This window comes from Drosophila melanogaster, chromosome X (genome assembly GCF_000001215.4).
Source record: "Drosophila melanogaster chromosome X".
NCBI lineage: Eukaryota > Metazoa > Arthropoda > Insecta > Diptera > Drosophilidae > Drosophila > Drosophila melanogaster.
Genome location: NC_004354.4, coordinates 19,495,245 through 19,518,406, shown reverse-complemented (window position 1 = coordinate 19,518,406; position 23,162 = coordinate 19,495,245). Strand labels below are relative to the sequence as shown.

At 47.1% G+C, this 23,162-nt stretch overlaps 2 protein-coding genes and 1 non-coding gene across 17 annotated transcripts, besides 2 other annotated features; 1 reads left to right on the top strand and 2 right to left on the bottom strand.

Annotated features, from left to right (window-relative positions):
• Positions 1–4: 4 nt before the first annotated feature.
• Positions 5–22,902, bottom strand: CG14200 (uncharacterized protein). 3 transcript variants are annotated; one of them, NM_133159.3, is made up of 5 exons: positions 22,224–22,902; positions 8,277–8,589; positions 8,129–8,205; positions 2,763–7,294; positions 5–2,494 (listed from the first exon to the last, which is right to left on the bottom strand). In NM_133159.3, the coding sequence occupies exons 2-5, from the start codon at positions 8,459–8,461 to the stop codon at positions 1,175–1,177; spliced, it is 6,114 nt and encodes a 2,037-aa protein (NP_573387.1). In that variant the 5' UTR covers positions 8,462–8,589; positions 22,224–22,902; the 3' UTR covers positions 5–1,174. The 3 variants fall into 3 exon arrangements, with proteins under 3 accessions (NP_573387.1, NP_001245748.1, NP_001245749.1); NM_001258819.2 differs by lacking the exon at positions 22,224–22,902 and having other exon boundaries at positions 2,763–7,010; positions 7,062–7,294; positions 8,277–8,639; NM_001258820.2 differs by lacking the exon at positions 22,224–22,902 and having other exon boundaries at positions 2,763–7,007; positions 7,062–7,294; positions 8,277–8,639.
• Positions 7,974–8,058: a mobile genetic element.
• Positions 9,057–22,902, bottom strand: Pfrx (6-phosphofructo-2-kinase). 13 transcript variants are annotated; one of them, NM_001258821.2, is made up of 3 exons: positions 21,620–21,732; positions 12,561–12,640; positions 9,057–11,924 (listed from the first exon to the last, which is right to left on the bottom strand). In NM_001258821.2, exon 3 carries the CDS (start codon positions 11,488–11,490, stop codon positions 9,880–9,882), a length of 1,611 nt encoding a protein of 536 aa, NP_001245750.1. In that variant the 5' UTR covers positions 11,491–11,924; positions 12,561–12,640; positions 21,620–21,732; the 3' UTR covers positions 9,057–9,879. The 13 variants fall into 13 exon arrangements, with proteins under 13 accessions (NP_001245750.1, NP_728252.1, NP_728249.1 ...); NM_167654.2 differs by lacking the exons at positions 12,561–12,640; positions 21,620–21,732 and adding an exon at positions 22,856–22,902 and having other exon boundaries at positions 9,057–11,921; NM_167651.2 differs by lacking the exon at positions 12,561–12,640.
• Positions 15,435–15,932: a mobile genetic element.
• Positions 22,511–23,123, top strand: asRNA:CR44340 (antisense RNA:CR44340). Its single transcript, NR_123958.1, has one exon.
• Positions 23,124–23,162: the final 39 nt, after the last annotated feature.

Sequence of the window (23,162 nt, the reverse complement as noted above, 5' to 3'; positions counted from 1 at the left end):
TTTTAAATTGCAGTTTCCAAAACGAAAAGGAATGCAAAATATATTTATAGGGTTCGCAGTTTTTGGTTTACAAAAATAAAAATATGAAGTGTATACATATTCAGGCTTTCGGGAGTCCTCCGATTCTTGTGAGATATATTATAGTTAATACTTGTTAAACACTTGTGAATTATTTGTTGACAAAAGTAAAATGATGTTGATGTTTCTTAATTAAAACGGGGGTATTATTTGACAAAAGTAAAATCGTTTTTTGACAATTCGTTCCATTCTTTAGGTATCGTTTTCGTTTTCCTACAAGAAAAAAAAAAAAAAACAACTGTTATCAAAAATTTATTTTCATTAGCATACATTTTCTGCCTCAATATGTATATCCCTCTTTCATAAATTCCTATATATTACGTGTTCTTGAGAATGAAAACTGTACAGATGATCGATCGACTACAACTATCTCTACGTATGATGAGGCACTGGCATGAGCTTGAGTGAGTGTGCTGCTGCTGCAGTGGCTCCGTCCAAATACACCAAGATCCTCCCTGTTGCACATGTTGCATTTATTCAAATAGCTGCCCAGCAGCTGGGCAGCTTGGTCTGCGGTCTGCCCAGCCCGCCTGCTTTGCGGGTCTCTTTACACATTCATTAGGTTTAGCGACTGGACTGGCGTATGGTCATCTGTGGTATGGTCATCTTACGTAAGTTCTGCTTCCTTCCTGCACACAGGTATCCGTACATATATATTCTGTTGGGTGTCGTATTATGTTGTTGCTTTGGTGCCGGGCATCGATTCGCGATCGAGCTTATCCTGGTCTGTTGCGTTCTGTTCGCGTGTATGCTATGGTTATCCTTACATCCTTACATGTAAAAGGAACTCCGCCTGTCTATCGTACATTTGCAATGCAAGAGATAGGTGAAAGTTCACGAATCTAACTTAGGTTAATTAAGCAAATAATATTTACATTGGCCGTGGCGCAATGTCATCGTCGTCGTCGTCGTCGTCCATTTTCGTGTCAATTCAACTAACAAATAGGCATTGGGCTTCCGTGCCGCTCAAACTAAAATGCATATGCTGCATCTTCTAAATCCTTACTGCAACTCCTTAGGTGTATTAAAAAAAAAAAAATAATAAATTGAACTGTTCATGGACTGCGCTGCTCCTTCGCTCCTTCCTCCTCCGCTCCTACTGAAAAGGAGCAAACTGCAGCATTTCGGCGACGGGCGCCCCCATACGGGATGCGATGGCCGGATTGGTCACGGTAATGGGCAGTTCCAGCGAGGTGGGTACGCCACTGCCGTTCGTCACGCCGATCACGGCCAGACTATCCTCCAGGTTGCCCTCGACCAGCGGCGAAACGCGCCGCAGCTGCATGCCACTGGGACTCTCCAGCGTGGACATGATGGGCGTCTGGTCGAGCAGCGCGTTTGTCTCGTTGGTGCGCGCCGTGATCGGCGGCGTGAGGTGGACATTCTGCGTAGGCATCGGATGCGAAATGAACACCACGCTGCCCGGCTCGTCGTTGCCCACATGCAGTAGACCAGGGCCGTTGCGAGTATCGATGTGAAGCATTCCAACGCCAGCGTTGGCTGCGTTCACGAATTCCGAATCGTCCACGACCTGGCTGCCGACCAGCGCCTGGGAGAGCAGATCAGGGGCGGGGGGCACAGCCAGATCGGCTGTTGACACATCGCCATCCCTGTCGTCCAGCGTCATGTCCTCCACGTTGACCAGCTGCAGATCGCGCTCCTGTAGGTATGCCTCTGCCGCATGTAGAATGTCGCGAGCATTAAGCACGGCTGTCATACTGCCACCGGCAGCAGATGTGCTGGATCCCCCCCCATCCGTGACGTTCACCTCGATGCAAGTGTCCGGCTGTTCTGCCATGCTGAATAGCATCGCGGTATCCAGCTGCAAGTGGAACCCGTTCACGTTTAACTGCATTATCTGCCCAATTAGTTGTTCGCCGTGCAGAGACAATTCCTCCTCTTCGTTCACGTAGCTACCGGCGGCTGCCAAGGCGCCTCCCTCGGCCACCTGGCTGAGTGGTGTCATGATGCCCATCGCGTCCACAGACTCAACGTCGTTCTCGTTATTGTAATCATTATCGGCCTCGCTTAGCAACATTTGCGGCGACAGTTGGCGCGGCGACACCTGATCCTGGACGAGTTCCTGCTCAGTCTCCATTTCCATCTCCATCTCCATCTCCATTTCCGCCTCCGCCTCCGATGGCTCCACCACCTGGGCCACCGCGTCTTCGCCCAGAAAGTCAATGTCCGCAAAGACGGCGGACAGCGGATGGCCGTCGGCAAGACGCGGCGGCTCCAGCAGTGTCTCCCGCGGCACCGGCACCAGGTGGTTCTTTTCGTTGTCCAGGTACAGCGCCACGTTGTTCAGCGGCGTAAAGTTGTTGTTGTTCAGCGAGCACAGCATGAAGGTGTGACTGTAGCCCGGGATCGGTCGAGTCATCACCGCGCAGATGCGTCCAGCGCACAGTTGTGGCGGCTGCAAACGAGGAAACAAGGAAACAAGGAATGGCTCCTTCAGTTATATAGTCCTGGTCTCGAAAGTCAATACAACACATATACAAAAACTAAAATACCATACAAATAATAAAATATACGACAGAGATGAAAGTTCAATTATATTTGATACTTTTAGCCTTGGAAGAACAGAATATATAATATTTAAAATCGATTTTTTAAGATGCACGGCTGTATTGGGAGTGGGTGTTCATGCCAACATTTCTGCGTGCATCCATGGAATGACTTACGTTCTCGGGACTCTCCTGACCATCCTTGGCGTCGCTTGACGATTCCTCGCCGCCTTCGCTGCGTGACCCGCTCTCCGCGTGGTCACTTGGAGCGTTCTTCGAGCGGCGACGCTGCCTTTTCTGTCCACTGGCCTGCAGCAGTGTTGCAGGAGGAGTCAGGACCGCTGGCGGCGATGGCGGGGTGAAGCAGAGGCGCTGCTGCTCGCGCAGATCCACCAGCTGCTGGTGGGCCCTGGCCATGTCCGCATCGCTCAGGGCTCGGGCACAGCTTAAATGCCTGGTGGGTCGATTTAGGCCAATGGCCGACTGGGTGGTCGCCATCGGAGTGACTTGCGGGTAGCTGGCAGGGCGGCGCGAGGTTTGCAGCAATGAAACCGGCATCACCAGCTCCACGGCATCCAGTGCGATGTCCATGTCCATTGCCATCTGGAACCTCCTGTCGTCAGATACTTCTTCTTCATCCGTAGCCATTGCGGGCTGTTCACCTTCGGAGCCGACCCCAGTCTCCTTCTCTTCCCCGTCCCGTTCTTGATCCTCTGATGACGACGCGGCCAACGGCATGCCATCCAACTCTGATTCGTGTACGCCTGATTCTTCGGGGAATGGCATTGTTCGGCTCCAGCGCGCGGGGGCCTGGCGACACTTCTCTGCACTACGACCACTGGCCACATCGGCCTCGTACTGGCGCAACAGCTCCTCTTCGCGCTCATTAAGCAGCAACTCGCCAGGCTGCAGCTGGTAACAGTCTTCGGGGATCGGAGACAAGCGGCCCAACTCGTTGTCTACCTCGGACTCTAGCTTATCCTCCGACTTTTGTCCCAGCTCCTGCTCCTGCTCCTGCTCCTGCTCCTGCTCCTTCTCCTGCTGGTCTTCCTCTGCCGCCTGGTCATTCTCTGCCGCCTGGTCATTCTCTGCCGCCTGGTCATTCTCTGCCGCCTGGTCGTCCTCTTCCGCCCCTTGCTCCATTGGCTCGGCGTCATCAATCATATTCTTCACATCTCGATCTTCATCGTTTGCTTGCGGCTGATCTGGCGGGTCTTGCGACTGTTCATCGCCCTCATCAGGCAGGTGTGAGTTTGTGTGGCGGCTGCCATTGCTGTCTGAGGATGTGGATGGCATGTTTCGGTTCCAGCGCGCGCGGACCTGACGAAACTTCTCTGCACTGCGACCACTGGCCACGACGGCCTTGTACCGGCGCAACATCTCCCGTTCGCGCTCATTAAGCAGCAACTCGCCAGGCTGCAACTGGTAACGGATTTCGGGGATCGGTGAGAAGCGGCCCAATTCGTTGTCTGCCTCGGACACTGGCTTATCCTTCGACTTTTGTCCCAGCTCCTGATCCTGCTCCTGCTCCTTCTCCGGCTGGTCGTCCTCTGCCGCCTGGTCGTCCTCTTCCGCCCCTTGCTCCATTGGCTCGGCGTCATCAATCATATGCTTCACATCTTGGTCTTCATCGTTTGTTTGCGGCTGATCAGCCGGGTCTTGCGACTGTTCGTCGCCCTCATCCGGCGAGTGTGAGATCGTCCGGTGGCTGCCATTGCTGTCCGTTGAGTGAAGGCTAGAGGGTTGATACAAATTCGGCAGCCTAATATCCTCTAGGATAAGCACGCCACCACGCTGCACCGGTTGCGTGGCGTCAACGATGGCGGCGTGGATGAGTCCGGCGCCCGAGGCGGAACGCTGCAGCTCGCGTGCCTCTTCTGCCGATATCACTGCAATGTTGGAGGCTATGGAACAGCTGTTGCTGGAGCCCGGCTCCGGGGATAGTGTTCCGATGCCGTGCGAGTCCGAGCTAGAGCTTGAGCTGCTCGTGTTGCTGCTACTGCTGCTCGTGTTGCTGCTACTACTGCCGCTGCTGCTGCTGCTGCTGCTGCTGCTGTTGTTGCTGCTGCTGCTGCTGCTGCTTCGGCTGCTGTGGTTGCTCAACTCCTCGTGCTTGGGTGAGGGATTCTTCTGACGTGTCATTGGCCTGGAACGCTGTAACGGGCGACGGGATGATTCAGTCTTGGATTTGTTGCGGCGCTTCCTCGTCATGCTGCCACCCAGCACTCCCTTGCTGCTATATTTGTTGCTGTTTTTGACGCTGATGGCCCTGCTCGGTTCGTGATTGGATAGCAGTGTACCGACGCAATTCGCCTCCTGGAGAGGACTATAAGTCCTGGGCGCAGTCAGCTCCTCTTCGTTGGCGCTTGGCAACGTGGAAGTCATGGAGGCTGGTAGCAGATCCTCGTCTGGTGGACATGCCATTTGATTTGTTGATTTGTTTCGTGACTTAAAGATGCGCTTTTGCGGCTCCTTGATGGGCAGGAACATGTGATCTCCCGCCTCGCCCTCAGGTGCGTCCTGGGGAATCGCTTCTTCAGACTCTACGGCATAGGCTGCTACCTGCTGCCACGGCTCGGGCTCCACGTCAGGCTCACGGTGTACCTCCTCCTCCAGAGTCTGTATGCCTTCCTTGATTGTCGGTTTGTGGACATCTTCAAAGCCCTTGAAGGCGTTATCGTAGGACACGTTGTCGTCAAGTTCGTTCTCATCCACAGGTTCCTCATTCCTCTCGAGTGTGTCCTCCTCAGCGGGTCCTTTGCCGTTGACATCAGGACGATTGGTATTCGTTCGGCGCCTATAGCTCAAACCATTCTGGCCCTCCTGCTGCTGTACATCCTCCTCCTCCTCGAAGTCAAAGCAGGACGGTATGTTGCTGGCCATCTTCGACGAGGACGCGGCCTTATCACTGACATTGACATTGCCATTGGATTGCGAATAAGCTCCCCGGCCGCGCTGCCTCGGCTCGTCTTCTACGAATACGACGCTGCCATTGGAGCTAGCATCGCTATCCTGAATTAAAATCGGCTCGTCAACCTCCGCGTCATCGGGGTCTTGCTGGCTGTCCTGCACGTCGAATTCCTGCACGACTACGTCGCGCCGATCCTTCTTTGGTATGTTGCGTATGCGCTTCTTGGCAGCACCGCCATCAGTCTTCTCCTGCTCCTGTTCTTTCTCATCCGCATGTTGCTCTGTCGCCGGCGGTGATTTCACGATTCCGGTATCCTTCTCAACCGGCTGCGGTGTCTCCTCCATCGACTCGTCCGTCTCGTCGTCGCCCCATTCCGCCATCAGACTTAGCTGCAGCTGCTTGGAGGCGTCAATGCTCCTCTGCATATGCTGGAGATTCTGATTCGGCTGTGCGATGTCAGCCATTGATGTCGTTGGCTCTGGCGATGGACTGATGGGCAGATTCGGCTCTGCCACCTGTTTTTCCGATTCATGTTTGTCCCCAGCCGGACGATTGATTAAAGGCGATGTGAGGAGCGCAGAAGATATATGCGCATCACCAGTTACGGTCGTCGTTCTATTCCTAGAGATCGGTTGCTTGCGCCGACCTGCGCTTCGAGGCGAGACGATGCTCGATGGCGATGTCGTCATCGTTTTCCGTAAGGGATTGCCCCTTCTGGGCGAAATAACTGGCTCACTAGTGGTGGCAGCCAGTGTGCAGCGTCTGCGTGAATTACGACGCGAATTTACCTGCACAGGTGGCGGCAGAATCTCCGTAGGGACGGCCATTGGCGAAACACCTTGCAGGCGCCTGCTCATGGAGCGTGTGAGACGACGTTGCTTTGCCGGCGGCGACTGTGGAGCGGGCATGGTGGCTCGCAGTTGGTTTGAGCGCTGGCTACCCGGATCTCGAGATGTCGCAGTTCTGCGTCGCGGGTTCACCGCAGCGGGCGCCTGCGACGACGCGGAGGAGCTCTTTCGTGTGGGAACAGACGCGGAAGCGGAGCCCGGGGAGCTGCCCGCATTGGAGCCAACAACGAGCTCGATGCTGGCCAACGTTTTGTCAACGATGCTCATCACCTTCTCATGCTCCTCGTTTGTCAGCGGTACGTCAATCATAATGGACACGTGGCGCGAGTTGCAGCGCACTTCGTTGTTCCGGCTCTTTTGGCCGTTCACTTCATGCACGATGGTGGTGTGGGAACGACGCGACGCTCGTCGTGGACTGGTGGCCGGACTGGTGGTCGTTCTGCTGGCCGTTCTGCTGGTCGTTCTGTTGGCCGTACTGGTGACCGTATAGGTGGTGCTGTTGCTGCTGCCAAAGTTGTTGCTCGACTCCATGTGGTTGCGCCGGTGGATGAGCAGGACGCTCATACTGTTGGTGTGAAAGTTGCACATGGTGCACTCGAAGGCAGCGTCACGGGGCGGAATCGTGGCGCCGCCCCCGATGTCCATGATGCGGAACGTGGACTCCTGCTGTCGGAATACGGCTTTATCATTGGCATGTAGCGTTGCCGAGCTACTTACTCGACCCGCTGCCGAAGGCACTCCGCTGCTGCACGCATTGCTGCTCAGCACGCCGCTGCTGTTGCTATTGCTCGAAAGGCAGGCCTTGATGAGGCTTTCCGGACGGGCGGCGGGTCCGCTGCAGACCTCCGCTAAGGACGATGTCGACGAGCGATGGATGCGACCGCTACGCGATTCGGCGATCGCCACGTCCTCTGAGAACTTGTCGGCCATGTGGATTCCTTCGGCTTTCTCTGCAAGTGAAACAGATATTGGACGCTTAGCATATGCAGAGGTATCAGAAACTAACCCAGGAATCTTATAACAGAGACAAATCTGCGCTATTTCTTCTGCTGTGTGTTTTCGAATTTTCAAATTCAAATACTATGTAATGTTTCTTAGGATATTTGTTCTATTCCCGAATGTTAAATGCAAACAAATTGAAGTCTGAATTTCTGAAGTCTCGGGTTACAACTCCAACATTAAATGACATTAATTTTGTCGCCTACTTTATAAAATTTTTTTTTGAAAATGGTAATAGATAAGGCAATAGATAATAATAAAAAAGTTATATTTCGTACAAAAAACAAAAACTATTTAAGAAAAACTAGAAATTCGAAATAAGGCTAAATTGTTGATAAATTGTCGTTTTTAATTATTTTGCGCAATATTTATTGTGTTTTGCTTTTTAGGTTATGTTTGCATGTGTATATGTATAGTTTAGCAAAAGCCAGAAAATGCGCATATCAAAATGATTTTCCCAATAGAAGTCGACTTTTTTATGGTTATATTTTGGTCAAAAATCCTAAAGCAAAGTAATATGTACACACATACATACATATATAAAATACTTTTACAAAGCATTACCATGTAGATTCCTGCAAAAGAGTGTAACAGAATAAAGCGTTCCCCTTCCATATAAAGTACATATATAGTTGTCTTGCTCTATCTTTCTGTTCGTGCGTATGAACGTCGAGATGTGGAAGACGAAGAGAGCAAGAAATAGACTAAGCATGCACGTTCGTGTGGCGCGTCACTTTGGACGCATGTACGTACAATATCGCCAAATATAAAAAGAAATGACTTACTTTTGCCGCGCTTAATGAACTCCTCCTTGTGCTCGCATTCGAAGGGATAAATAAGCTTCGCGGAACTCACTTGCTCGCTGCGGACAATGAAGAAAGAAAAAGAATAAGAAAAAGCATGTCACGCTAAAGTTGAAATGGGCAAACTCACAAGGTTTTCTCGTTGAAAAACGCCACAACTGCGTACGGCGGGCGCGTGGTGTTGACGAAACGAAAGTCCTGCGACGAGGTCACTTCGCCGGGCCACCAGATCTCGGTGTTGTGGATCTTTACCCAAACGATTTCGCCATCGGTGTACTGCGACTCCTCCGGCGTCTCGTTGCGAAAGCGCGGCATGGTCCCGAGAATTCAAGGCTATCCTTGGCCTGCGATTTCTTCTGGAATTGCCGGTGCGTAGTCACTCAGTGATATAATTAATCCTAGCAGACGAGGATGAAGAAACACCACAAAACACTTCCCGGCAGCTGAAACCCAATTGAATGAATTGAAAATTAAGAAATTTGCTAGAAACTTCCGTCCCCTGACATGCGAAAATTTTAACTAGCGAAAAAGTCAAATTTTGCGAGCTAACTAGATCGCGTCTGGAACCGATTTTTATCTATCGGAATCTTTGGTTCAGTTTGGTATTTTTAATGACACGTGCTTAACAGAAAACTTTGGTACTTAATTGGGAAAGATATCCTAACTTACATACATATGCATATATGTATGTATTTAAATAAATTAACTTTGTTATTGTCAACCGATTGTAAATTATGTTAGCTATTAGTATTTAAAACGTATTATTAAATAATTTCAAATAATAATTTAAAGAATATCGTATGTAAAGTTTACATTTACCCTCGTATTACTTTTCCTCTATCAATTTGAATTTTTTTTTTTTCTTCTAACGGGAATGAAACATTTGATGCATTTGAGCATGGGTTCTTTTGATAAATTGTATTTATTGTTGATTATTTGAAATAGTATTTATGTATTGTAGTTACAATATTTATTCCACACATACATTTACAAGCAACATATACATAGGCTAAAAAGTGTGTCGGGCAAGTGGTTTCAGTTAAACAGAGTTGGCAAATGGAATCCGTGAGTTTATCCTCTCGCTTAGCTATAAAATTCGCTCAAAACGGTTATAAAAAATAGACAACGAATTAGATTAGAGCACATTTAAGTATACAGCGTTAGAATCAATCAAGTTTTTAGTGGCTGGAGCACTCAGCATGCGGTATGCCAACCGCCTGCATGTGAAGCCAGGGGTAACTAATCACATTGAATCAATCAAGCCAGGACTTCTCCATTTACAGGAGAAGGTGTGTATTGTGTAAATCTAGATAGGTGTTTAAGTCTGTATTTTGCTTTTATCAAAGTATATAGATGTTCTAGAAAATTTTAAAAATATTTAATCGTTCATTAAAGTACATAATAAAACAGCACAATGGATCAATCACAATTTCATACGCAGTCCTTCGACGCCACGTTAAGTAGAGATGCCACCACATCCTTGGAGCAGGTGCAGGAGCAGTTGTCAGTGTTGCCCTCGCATGACCACGTCCGTGTCTTTGTCCGTTTCAGTTGGGCTGTCCGGGATGCGCTGGGGGAAGAATTAGTGCGGGATCTGTTCTGGGATTTGGGGGGGCGGGGTTGGCGGGCAAGTGTCTTGGAGGTTGGGGCAGCCGTAGCCGTTCCAGCAGCCGTGCTTAGATTGTCTTGGATTTCGGAGGTGGATGTGGATGCACGGGGTGCAGGCGACGCCGTCATTGGTGCGCCTGGACATCGACGCGCCCGCCATTGCCGTTCGTGGCCGTCGCCACATCGTCACCCACAATGAGCACCTTGCCGACGCCATCGGGTGCCACCAGCTCGCCGCTGAGGCCATCCAGTCCTGGCTCACTGACGTCGCCGGGAATCTTAGGCTTGGGACGATGCGTGTCCACCGCATCGATGGGCAACTTGATGTGCTCCACCTTGCAGCCGTAGGCCACCGGCGTCAGCTTGATGACCGTGTGCAGCGGCACATACAGGTAGGGCAGCTCGTCGGCGGACTTGTCCAGGAAGTAGGCAAAGAGGCAGCGCAGCACCGCCTGGTGCGAAACAACCAGCACATTGCCCTGTCGCTCCAGCTCCATGATGACCGGCTCCAGTCGAGCCACAAGATCCTCGTAGCTCTCGCCGCGCGGATAGCGATAGGCGAACTTGTTAACGTCGCGAGCCTTGAATTCCTCGGGGAACTTCTCCTTGATTTGCTCGTACGTCATTTCCTCGCAATGACCGGCATCGATCTCGTTTAACGCCTTCCAGCGCTCCTGCGGCGCCTTCACATCGGCCACCGTCTGAATGGCACGCTTCATCCATGACGTCCACACGCGCAGACCGTCGATCTGCTGCTGGGCGATGAAAGTGGATAGCGCATTGGCATACTGGTGGCCACGGGCGCTCAGGTTCGAGTCGCCGCCGATGAGCCCGCTCAGGTTGTACTCGCTCTCGCCGTGACGCGTCAGGTAGATGGTGCGCGGCGTAATGTGGATGTTCATCAGGTAGTAGACAATGCGCGACTCCACGTGACCCTCGTTATTGTAGACGACCACCTTCTTGCCGGCGTTGTACACCTTCATGAAGCTGAGGTGCGACTCGGTAACCTCGTCGATGGGCTGGTAGCGCTCTTCGTAGTGCTCGATGCGCTGCAGGAAGTCCCGCACCACCAGCTCCGTGTTCATGTTAAGGTAATCTGGTGAGCTGACCTTTACCTCCAGAATATTCTGCTCGATAATCTGCGGATCGTCGCAAATGGACTCGACGAAGAACAGGCGGAAACCATGCTGCTTCACGACAATGTCGTGGATCAGCTGGCGACGGTCGCGCGTAGAGTTGGTAGCATCGAACACGGCGATGCTTCCCTGGCCGCTCAGCAGCCAATCGCACGAGTCGTGCAGCGCCTGATTGGCGCACCGGTTGCGGATGGCCATCGCCTCCTCGTTGTCGGCGCGGAAGAACTCGTGCGACTTGTATGCTGTGGTTGCATGACGCCTGTACTCGCCCAGATTGAAAACACGCGTGGAGATTCCGATCCAGTTGAGGTAGCGCGCTAGCTTCTTGGAGATAAAGGTCTTGCCGCGCGCCGGCAGGCCAACCATGGCGATCACATGCGGCGTGGTACAGTCGGCAATGGTCCGTTCGCCCCGGATGGGGAAGGGTTTGGTCATCACGGTCTCCGAGGTGGGCGGCAGCAGCTTGCGCAGCTCCTCGGACATCACCGACGGACAGACGTGCAGCTCATTCTCGATGGCCAGGTCGGCGGTCTTCTTCAGCTGATTCAGCGAGGTGGTGCGCACGCGTAGCGACGGCGAGGTGTTGTACGGCATGTCCATGATGCTGGTGGCGGTCACGGAGCGTGCTAGCTTCTTGGCAACGGCGGATGCGGCTGCTGATGCTAATGCTGTTCCTGCTGCTGTAGCGCTCGTGGATGACGAGGATGTGGACGAGGCGGAGGAGGAGGAGGATGAGAAACTGGAGTACGCGCAGTTGCTGCACGTGCACAGGTCGTCGTTGTAGGACGATGTGAATCGGGTCGATGATGGTGGAACGGGGCGGGGGAGCAGGGTGGGTGTCCTTCTATTGATGGACAGCAGGGGCAATGGCAATGTTCCTACTTGATCCTCGTCTTGCTCGTCGATTGAGCTGCTGTTGCTGGCTGAAAGTATCTGGTTTGGGTTTGCTTTTGTTCGTTGGGCTTCTGATGATGCTCCTTTCACTTCGCCTTCTCTCTGTGATTTTTGGGGCTGATCAGCTGTTCCTTCTGCTGCTGTTTGTTGTTTTCGTAGCGTGGCAAGACATGAAATTAGTGGAGTATTCGAACATAAATGTTTGTTTTACTGGGTTGTTAAATTGTCGAATGGAATGATAATGTTGTGATTTGTGGAGATGCGAGGAGCTGCTTTCAGATGCAATCCAACAATATTTGGGTACTTTGAATTGCCGAATTTCGAGAGGATCTGGATTAGAGATTGAAAAAATCAAGAATGTGTCGCAAATAAAGTGGGTACCTACGAGGTAGCTACAATCCGCACAAAAACTCAATGTGGGTAGATACAAATATGTATGTATGCATGTGCACAAATGTGTTTGTGCTAATATTTGACTTCTTTGCTCTTGACGATCGAAGACGAATGAAAGTGAAACTAAAGCGAAACAGAAACAGAAACATACACGAAAGGAGGAGAGGAGGAACACAAAACGTGCGTGCTGCGTGGGCGACGCTCTTTTTCAGTGTGAGAAATCGGGCGGGAGAGAGAGAGAGCGTGAGCACGCGGAATTAGCACAAATAATAAACGAACGAAGGAAGCACACACTAAAAACAAAACGAAACGGAAAGAAACCAGTGAAAACAGCTGACGAATCGTATCGAGTCCAATCGAATTGAATCGACTACTTCTCACACTGTTCGTTATCGATAGTTTGGTGCTCGGTGCAGTTCGATGGCATCAGGGTTGCCAGCTCAGCCGATTATAGCGGGACTACCTGGAATTATTGCCAAATTCCCAGTTACTTTCAAATATTTAGTATCTTTGATACGATCTGGATTAAATGCAAAAAAAAAAACAAAAACCAAAAACACGCACACACAAACTACAAATGGAATTCAAATGCGCTCATTAACAAGTGGACTATTTATGGGTCCACTTGTCGCCGTATCGAGTATTTTTATATGGAACCGCTGTTAATTATTGCCCCAGACTATCAACAATACAATGCAAACATAACGACCGGGGGTTCGTCGAAATCGGCTTGAAAACCAGGGGAACTTCGATGGAAATTTACCACAGGGGCCGTGAAAATGATAAAGACGGGGCAGAAATTACAGGCACCGTGACCGTCTTAATCGCGGCCCAATCAGAAACCCAGTAATCTAACCACAAACCCCACAAACCGAGCAATCTTTCGGGATGGAAAGCCTCACACGGATCCAATATCTCCCAAAAATTCTCACTCTCGCTGTTCTGTTCTCAAACACATTTACCACGTTCCCGCAGTGTGATCGTTAAATGTTTACAGATATATACATACATATATATGGACTATAATCAAAATAAAAAAATAGCAAAACAATGCTAACTTCTAAGCACTTTTTCCATGTCGCCTAAGATCTGAAGATAGACATTATCAATGTTCCAAATCATAAATAATAACTTTACTTGCCAAGCTCTGCGTGGTAAGTTGTAAGTTTGTAAATATTATTTGATTTACAAAATAATTACATATGTATACTTTTGGAAACTCTTATTAAAAGTCAATCAAAACAAATTTCATGGTCGCTGTAATTCACTAAAAAAAATCAATTAAGTATCAATTATGATACAATAGGATTATAATCGAACTTTTAATATCATACTATTAATTGGGGGATGTATCTTTATCTTATAGATGTTTAATATTTTCTAAAAGGCAACTGATTCTGCACTGCGTATGCGTATTTTTTGACTTTGGCATTTGTTGTCACAGCAAACTGAATTTATGTGGCCATTGGCCGAGAGTTGTTGCTGGTTCGATGTTTATGTTTATTAGTACCAAATGGGCCACAAACAAAAACGAGTTCCACTCAAATCTCACTGGCAATGGATATCATAGTCTAGTATTACTGGCGGGGGACTCAAGCCTCATGGCTTTGTGGGAACTGGACGAGTTGATAATAGCGTTTATGGTGACCAATAATTTGTGGAATGTGTGAATTTCTGCGTCGAATTGTTTACCTGGATCGACTGGCGAAGACGGCGGGCGGAGGCTTGTGGATCCGTCGAGGAGCCGGAGAGAACACAACGAATCGCAAAAGGTGAAGCAGACACTGCGCTGAACGCTCAAACACTGAAAAACTAGTGCCGATTTCCGAGAACCCCGATCGTCGGCGGGCAGAGAAAAGCGTCGTCGACGCCGGCGCTAATGGCAAATAGCTAATGGCATATGGCATATGGCATATAGCATATAGCATATAGCATGTAGCTAATAGAGCTATAGGCACGAAATGTAACTGTAACGACGACGACGACGACGGCTGGGTTTCCAATTCAAAATGAAGAATCATTGCTTAACTGCGCAGCTACAGTCAGATTTCTCGAAAGGAACCCGTTTTTGAAAACATGGTTTCTAACTTCAAATATTAATTGGATTCTTTGTTTACTATTGGGGTAAATATCATTGGTGCTTAAAAATTCAGCATGGAAAAGAAAAACCCAAATTAATTAACATAATACAACAGAAATATGTAACGTTTACCCACCCAAGTAACCGAGCTAAGAACTAGAAAGTTCCGAACACTAGTGGGTTGCACCACAAATGTCCACTAAATCTATCACTTTTTTAGCACCATTGTGCATGTTATCAATGTTCTACTGCATCTCAGAATTGGCCATGACAATTGCGCACATTCGTATTGACCACTGAATTGTTGAATTGTTTGCGCACGGTGTGTTGTTGCGCTTCCTGGTGGAATTGACATTGCCGGGCGGAATGCAAAGTTCACCCCACAAGTCGTCTTACCCTTAACTCGAACCTCACGTGTTCCGTCCACAGGGCCGCCCGACGCAATCTAGCTGGCTGGTCTGACCAACCATATCGACCATCCGACTGGGCAGATCGATTGCTCGGCTCAGATGTGCGTCATTGGCTTACGGGAAGGCAATCGATTCGATCTGCTCTGAAGCCATCAGAGAGCCGCTTCCCAAACTGGACCACATGGCCTGGCCAGCTCAAGGTCGAGATTGGCGATAAACAGATCCGATTGGGTTAGACGATCACGCATTCGGGACGTGGATCGTCAGGTGCAGCTCGTCTGCACTGCACTCCCTTATCAACGAGGCGAATTGCCAGCTCAAAACCTGTTCCCGTTTTCAGTTCCAGTCTAGTTTTGGTCGGAATTAAGCCAATATGCAAATTTCATTTCTAGCCAAGAGCCACACCTATTAGTTCGCAGTGTAATTGTGGAGAATACTGCGTCATTTCATTTTTGATAAATTAAGTTTTAAGCGCTTAAACAAAAATTCTTGGCGCTTTTCTCGAATATCATTGTTTGTTGGTCTAGAACGCAACGCGATTAATTTTATACATAACTGAAAATTTGTCTAAAATCGCTTTAAAGAACACCTTCTTATATACCATTTTACACAAAGTTTGATTATTTGACAGAAATATGCCAAAATGTCTTATCGCACATTAAACGTGCAATTGAATATTCATTATAGAATTTGTAATATGCAAAATATTAATATGAATTTTACACACCCAAATGAGTTTTGTTTGCTAGTGATTAGTGCATCTCATTAGCTTAAAGAAGCTGGGTTCGGAAAAATTGAATTTTTGAAATTTTAAAGCTGGAATATTTATCGAAAATTTTTATTTTAAAGAGGTGGGCTAACGAAATTGGTTATATTTTAAGTGTAGGCAATCGAAAAAATGCTTGTTAAAGGTTTTTTTTTAAGGGTGGGCAAACGATAAAAACTAATAATATTGGTTGGGCAAACGTTTTTTATTGATACTTTTTGGTATCAAAGGATTTTTTATCTCTGAGTAGATATTTTGATATGTAGGTATATTTGCTAAAGTATACATATTTTTCAAAAATCTACAGGGTGGGCAAAGTTTGGCAAACAATGTTATTGCGATTTAAAAAAAAAAATTGAAAAAAGTGAAATTTTTTATTTTCGAAAAACCATATCTCAAAAACTGGACGTGGGGAAAAAAAAAAACTAATTGGTGGGCAAACAATTAAAGCTTTTAAATTTCAAAAATTCGATTTTACCGAACCCAGCTTCTATGAGCTCATCTCATTGGCTTCTCCCAAATCTTTTGGTGGAAAGTAATCTTTGAAGAGATCAAAAACTCTTAAGATACTGTAATTTCATATTCCTAATTCACATCTGGTAGGCAATCACATTTAATCGTTGTTGGTTGTCCGTTGGTACTGCTTAGGATTGATTGAAGATGGCGATAATGAAGATGGTCTGGCGACCACCTGGCACCGCCTAACCCACATCCGACTCCACAGATAAGTTTCAAATAATGCCACGACAAAGTGCTATTAAACTAAGTTAACAGGCGCCTAATCTCTCTCATACACACTTGCACTTGAAATGCTAAGCACGTATGTATAATCTAAATGGAAATTGGCTACAATCATCTCTATCTGCTACTCACTATTTAAAGAGCAAGCCACAAACAAATCGCTATCAAAATGGAAGTAATTCGTCCGATAAAATGACGAAGAAGAATGTTTGCAATCAGTAAGTGTCATAACGAACATATATGTATGTATATGTACATAGTAGTTCCTTGTTGAGGAACAGAGGATGTAAAATTCGTAATTTGTTCATGTTTTTCGACTATCAAATAGATATAAGTCTGAGTATATCAAGCTGTTATCGGAGCTATTTTGCTTTTATCTAGATTAGATCTACATATATATGTATATATATATTTATATGTACATTGCCAAATGCGCGAATGTTCAACGCAAACATTGCGTTCTGTTATGAATAAAAATCCATTTTATGTGACAAACGACAATAGTACACAGTTGCAAAATACAATATCCGCATTGTGTCTGCCTCGTGGAATCTAAAAATTGGATCGTCATAGGTTGACTGACTCATCCGCAAGATCAGCGACGCAATCGGAGAAATGGAGCAATGCAGAAATGGCGAATGCGACCATGCGGACACAAGTGGTACAATCTCCCACCGACTGGCTGATAATCTCGCCCAACTGTCGGTGGTCCCTATCGGAACCACCGAAAATAACGCTCAACAGCAATAACAACATTTTCAGCGGCATGAAAGTCCGGCCGGACAGGGCCTGATAAGACTGATAATGGCACATTGCAGAACGGAACGGCGACTCAACTAAATGAACTGATGAGCGAAGGGAAGGGAGCAGAGAAGTCCATCGGCGTATGATGGCGGTGTTTAATACCGATTATGGTCGCCTCGTCGGTTATCAGCGGGCCAGAGCTATGGCCAGAGCCATAGATCACTGCCACATTTGGATAGCGGCAGAGTTCATAAACGCCTCCATCATCCATCGCCTCCCCGAACAGGCGCCTTTTATCGCTCCTCCAGGTGGCAATTTACGATGCACGGCACGGTGTTCACGTGAGTTGCGAGTGAGTGGTGCTGCTGCCGATGGCGATGCTGCGTGGGTGGATGCTAAATTGGGTCTGCCAAGCGGCAAATGCAAAACTTTCCACCTCACTGGCGAAAAGAAACAAACACTGTTGCCACTCGATATCTAGCCTCTGCCTCTGACTCAGCCGCATTGAGTCATTACAGCCCCTTTTGCGGAACCATTTTACCATTATATACATATGTACATATGTGCGACATCAAAGCCCTCTGCCCTCCGTCCATTTCGTATCATCAGTTGAAAGATCGGGAGTTTTCTGTAACTTGCTATATCTACGCTTTACAGAAACAGTGAGCCCTTGATATGAGTGCAAAAAAAAATCTATACAATGTTCATGCACTCTTTAAGATTCTTCATCGTTTTTGGTTCTGATTATTTGTAAGCTTCTTTTAAATTTCAACTTAGCATCCCTTAGTTTGCAGAGTATGCTGATTAGGTAAATGATTTCACGTATTTGCGAATCATATAGACATCTGTATTCACAAAAAAAAAACGAAAAAAAACGATCATTCTATGGCAGACATAGTTCACTTGAATTGATTTTCGCACTATAATAGTTTAACTTTGCTCAACCGGCAATGTTTGCACATATGTTTGTTTTCATCATTTAACAACTGCGATTCCATCTAAAAATCAATTAGAAACTACCCAAAGACGTTTGACTTGATCGCAAAAGGGTTATAAGTGGGCGCAACCCCATAATACCGATCAGACCACCTGACCCGGGTTCTAATTGCGTTTCGCGAATAGCTCCAATGGGACTCGTGACCACCTTGCTTTCATTTCCCATTGTAGTAGGGTGGAGCATTTGGCCAGTTCGAGCAATGGTATGTGTCATAGTTATTGTCTAGTTTCGATATTACAACTTTACGCCCCTCATTAAACAATTTTTAATTTTAGAAAGCAAACAAAAAAGAATAGTGCTCTTCGCTTTTGACATTCTAGACTTCAGCTTATATGAATCAATTTTACAAATACATGACAAATTACATGACAATATTGTTTTGGATTTTTCAATGCAGTGCAATTTCTATAGATTAAGTGCAGCATGCAGCACACTTCTGAATACCGAATGCAGCTAAAAGTTTTCTGTAGTTCAACTATTTAATATGGAGACACCCTGTGTGTGTGTGTGTGGGATTCACTTTTCACCGCTGTAGGCACATAGATAAGCCCCAACTTTCGGTTTCAATGCCATGTGCTGCACTGGGCTCAAAAGGGATTGGGCTCTAAGCACCGAAGCCTAGGCTCCTATCCGTGGAACACATGTGTCATGTGACTGGTAGTAGTAGTCCGTCGATATCCGAAGTTCGGCAGGGCACTGAACTGAAATTGAAGCCGTAGACAGCTTCCGATCAGCAAGGTGATATTCGCTGGGCCCCACCAGACACAAACAAACAAACAAACAAACAGGAATTATAAATAACGGACCCTCAAGGCCGCCGGAGGGGCGGAAAAGGGGTGCAAAGCGGGTGGGAATGGGGTGGCTTGTGCAAAGCGGTCAGGTGATACGGATAGCAAGTGAAAAAATGACCAAATCACAGCGATTCCTCGGTGCCTCTGTCGTATGTGCTGCTGTGTTCTGGCTTATTTTTCCGGTTCCCCAAAGAAAAGCGAGAAAAATGGAATGATAGAAAATGAAGGCGACCGACGACGGCGACGACTACGTGGTGTTGCATATAGCAAAAGCCAGAAAACTTGAAAACTAGCAGTCGTAACAACAATAACAAAGGCGGCAGATAGGAAATTCACAAAAATTAGCAAAAATAGCAAAATGCCAGAATACACTTGAAAATAAAAACAAACAAAGCGTTTCACTGCTTCAGATTCTCATTCTTCATAGGATGCCGATACGACCGCCGATGACGATGATGACGAGTGGGGATGGCGATAATGACGCCAAAATGAGAAGGGAGCCAAGCGCCGCATAAACAAACGACGTAAATGGCAATGCTGCGTGTAATCCCCACAATAGAAAACCCATAGAGAGAGATAGAGAGAGAGAGAAAGAGTGGATGCCCAAGAATAGGCACTCTACTCCCCACACTCCCCACTCTGTGCTATCGTCGCTGTGTTAATGAGCCAAAGAATAACTGCTAATCAAGGTGGTGGTGCCCACAGCCCCGACAACCCAGACAACCCAGACACCCCAAACAACCCAGTCAGCACAAATGGAGTGCAACGTGGGTGAAATGAAGAGACTCTGGCGGGAATCTACACTAAATAGTATACGTACACAGGGAGGGGGCCATATCCGGATCCGGATCCGTATCCGTGGTTACCGAGCTGATCAGGGGTTTGTAGCCGGCGTAGAGCGGCGCCGTTGCCGTCGACTGAGCCATTGCCCTGGAATGCAAGCAGTGCAGGCGCGCGCTGAATGCAAGCAGTGTGCAGAGCGCCCGACCACCGACTTCTGGCCACTTTATCACTTAATCACGCGATTTGCTATTTGTTTTGAATCGTTACAAGCCAAAGGTAAACAAAACAGAACGGAAAAAAAAATCACAGATTACTTTTGCTACAACGCTAATTTCTTAGTACGCAAATAATAAAAAAAAAACAAAATAGTTAAAAAAAAAGAACAGAGAAAAAACACACGAATTCTCGTATTTTGACTTGATTTTGACTCGATATTGATGTGGGGGCGCACAGCACACAGAACAGCACAAGAAACGAAAGTACAAAGCGAATCCGCCGAACCGCGTATCAATTCAGTTCGGTTCAGTTCAGTTCCGTACACGTCGCTTGGCAAAATCGAAATGAGCAAAATGCGCAAAGCGGAGCGAGTCAAGTGCGCGGAGCCCCGGACCGCCGTTTGCGAAAGCGATGCGAAACGAAGCGATACGACACGAAACGGCACGCGAGCGATCCGATCCCATACGATCCCCCACGATATGATACCATCCGATCGGATCGCCGAGCGAGTACCAAAAAATCAAACAAAACAGCATAGCCGCAATAGGCGAGCACGGTACGGGGTACGGACCCCGTCGATTCCACCGATGTCGCTGACTCTCGGAATCCGGGAGTCCCGAGTCCGCATCGCTTGGCTATTCCTATGCAGGAATTACGAAAGGTTGCGGTAAATAGCGCAACAGCAGCGGTCGAAAAAACAGCACCCCTACAAAAGAGATCAATCTGATTGGATTTACTGATAATATATTGTACTATGCTATGCCCATTTAAAGTGAAAAGCCAATAAGACAGATTGCAAGAACGTACTTTTCACATCAAATATGTAGTTTAGTTCCAACTTGGCCTAAAAAAGCAAAAAATATATAAATATTCCGTTACACCTATGACAGGGCATTTAAAAGTGTATAAAAGAGATTAAATATTGCACCTCCAAGCCATTACCAAGTTTGCTGGCTTGGCAAATAGCACGATTTGTAACATTGTTTTAATCTTAAAACGCGTGTCATTACACGATAAGCTTTTATTGCACTTCCGTCCCTTACACCTTGAGAAACTATGGCGATCTCTTTGAACAGAGATAGCCGCGTGTGAAACTTTGGTAACTGACAAACGATATGCAATGCATTTAATTAATAACAATAAATTTAAATACGTAATTAAATGGATTAAATATGCATACATATGGTGAATGTGTCAGTGTAATATAATATTTAAAGCCATGCAAAGGAATTGAGGTGGAACGTATTTTAGATGGAATGAGAAGATTTTATTTAAAAATGAAAAATATTCCTCACCCGAAAAATTGTAACATTCTAAGCCATTCTAAGCATATTATTACAACTTTACAAATGTATTATTATAAAAAGTAAGCAATTAAACTAATTGCATTATGGATAAAACTTGATAAAATTAACAGAAAGAGTATATAAACGTCGGCTTATACTTTTGGTAGATTTGCTATTAATTAAATTTTTAACAATTGTTTAATATTCATTCCCATATTTTCCGCCGGTCAAAAGATGATATAAACAACCGATAGTCTAGGTATCGCATAAAGCGTAAGGTGATAAGGGAATGGCAAAAACATCTGTACAAAACGAAAGATGGGCACACAACAAGGGCCGAAAAAGCTTTCACGGCAGCAACAACACTGCGCGGCAGAATGCAACACTGTAAAAGCTGCGCAGCAGAGCAATGGCGGCCTACTGTAAATGTGTGTGTGTGCGCGCGGTGGTGGTGTGTGTGAATGCCTGTGTGGTGGGCCATCGGCCAGCGAGAGAGAGCGAGGGAGATGGAGAAACCACAAAGAGAATCTTTCAGTGTACAGCGGAAAATTCACAAAACAATTGCGTAAATGCTCCTTCATTCATCAACATGATAATCAGCATGAAAAACAAAATATTGCTTGTTTACCGTTTACGAATCGAGGCACACGCAGCGATTACCGACTTTGCTGGAAGAGAAACCGATAACAATAAATGCACCCGATGAATACAGAAGGCAGAGTGGAGCGAAACTAAAAACAAAAATAAAGAGCGCACACTAGAGCGCGACTTTTTTGCATTGCATTGGTGTGTTATCGGTGTCGGTGGCCGCTCTGCGCATGTGCGTAGTGTTTTGGTGTTCGCGGGTGTAGGTCCATGGGTGAATGTGTCATGAAAGCACTGGAAGAGGATATAATAATGCAACTCACCTCCGGTTCGCAGCACTTTAAACCGTAGCACTTTAAAATTGGGGGTGGGGTTAAAAGAGCATATACTGTTTGTATTTTACACTTTTCACTCACGATTTACCGCCCCTCGAGTGGGGCACTCCGATAACTTTGGCGCGGATCTATGCGAGTGGCCGTCACTGTGCTGTTAGCAGCTAACAGTGCTGTAATCGCCGACGTCAACGATACACGCAAGTGCGTGTGTTTGGCGCGCGTGCGGGTGTGTGTGTGTACTTACATAAATACACATGCAAGGAACCGATTCGCGGATCATAGCTTAGCTTAATATTGCAGTCGGGAACTTACCGCTTTGCCAGTGCAGCGACTGGAAGTCATCGCTGCTGCTGCTGCCACAGAATGTTATTGTTTTTCTTGTTGCAGTTCCTGTTTGCCTCTCTGTTGCTCCGGCTGCTGTCTCGCTCGTGTTCCCTCTCTCTTACTCACTCGCACTTAACAACAAAACCCAGCGCGCTCGTCACACACACACTGTATTACTGATTTAAATACACACGCACACACACCGACAGGGGGGGCAATGAGAAAACGTATCCGATTATTATATATATGTACATGTATATCTAAATATACTTTTGATTTTTATGAGCGCGCTCAGTTACAATTGCATTGGCAGCACCATCGTATTCACAGACGTACACGCACACACATTGGGGATGCACTCGGTCGGGATTCTCCGCTCCTGCTCCCCTCCTTCATCCCCTCGCGATACCAAGTGGAAAACGAAAACGGGCCACAAAAATGAAGAAAAGAGCCAAGGAAAACGCAAAAGCACGGGCGGACTTAAAGCCAAATCGAACGATTTACTGACGCTCGCCGAGAATTGGCCAAAGCTCACCAATCGGAACAGCAAGACACTGATTTGCCAAGCGGGCGATCGAAATTGATCGGATTATATGTAACAACAAACACAAAAAAAATACCCGCAGCGAATTAGAAGTTGCAGACAAATTGCTAGAGGTGGCCCACTGCGTCGATGTTTATGCGATACTATGTGCGATAAGTGTGGACCCATCGATTGCTGTTCCGCGCCAGTCGATTGAATTCACTTGACCTAATAGCCCGATTCCATTGGCACATATTTCAATTGGGGGAAGCTCCACTGCCAACGTTAATTGAAACAAAGTCTTATCTTATTTCATTTACTTGACCCACGGTTGGATTGCAATACAAGTTCCGATACTATCGAAATTAAGCTTACGTTTTTTTGTATACGATGTCTTTTGTAAA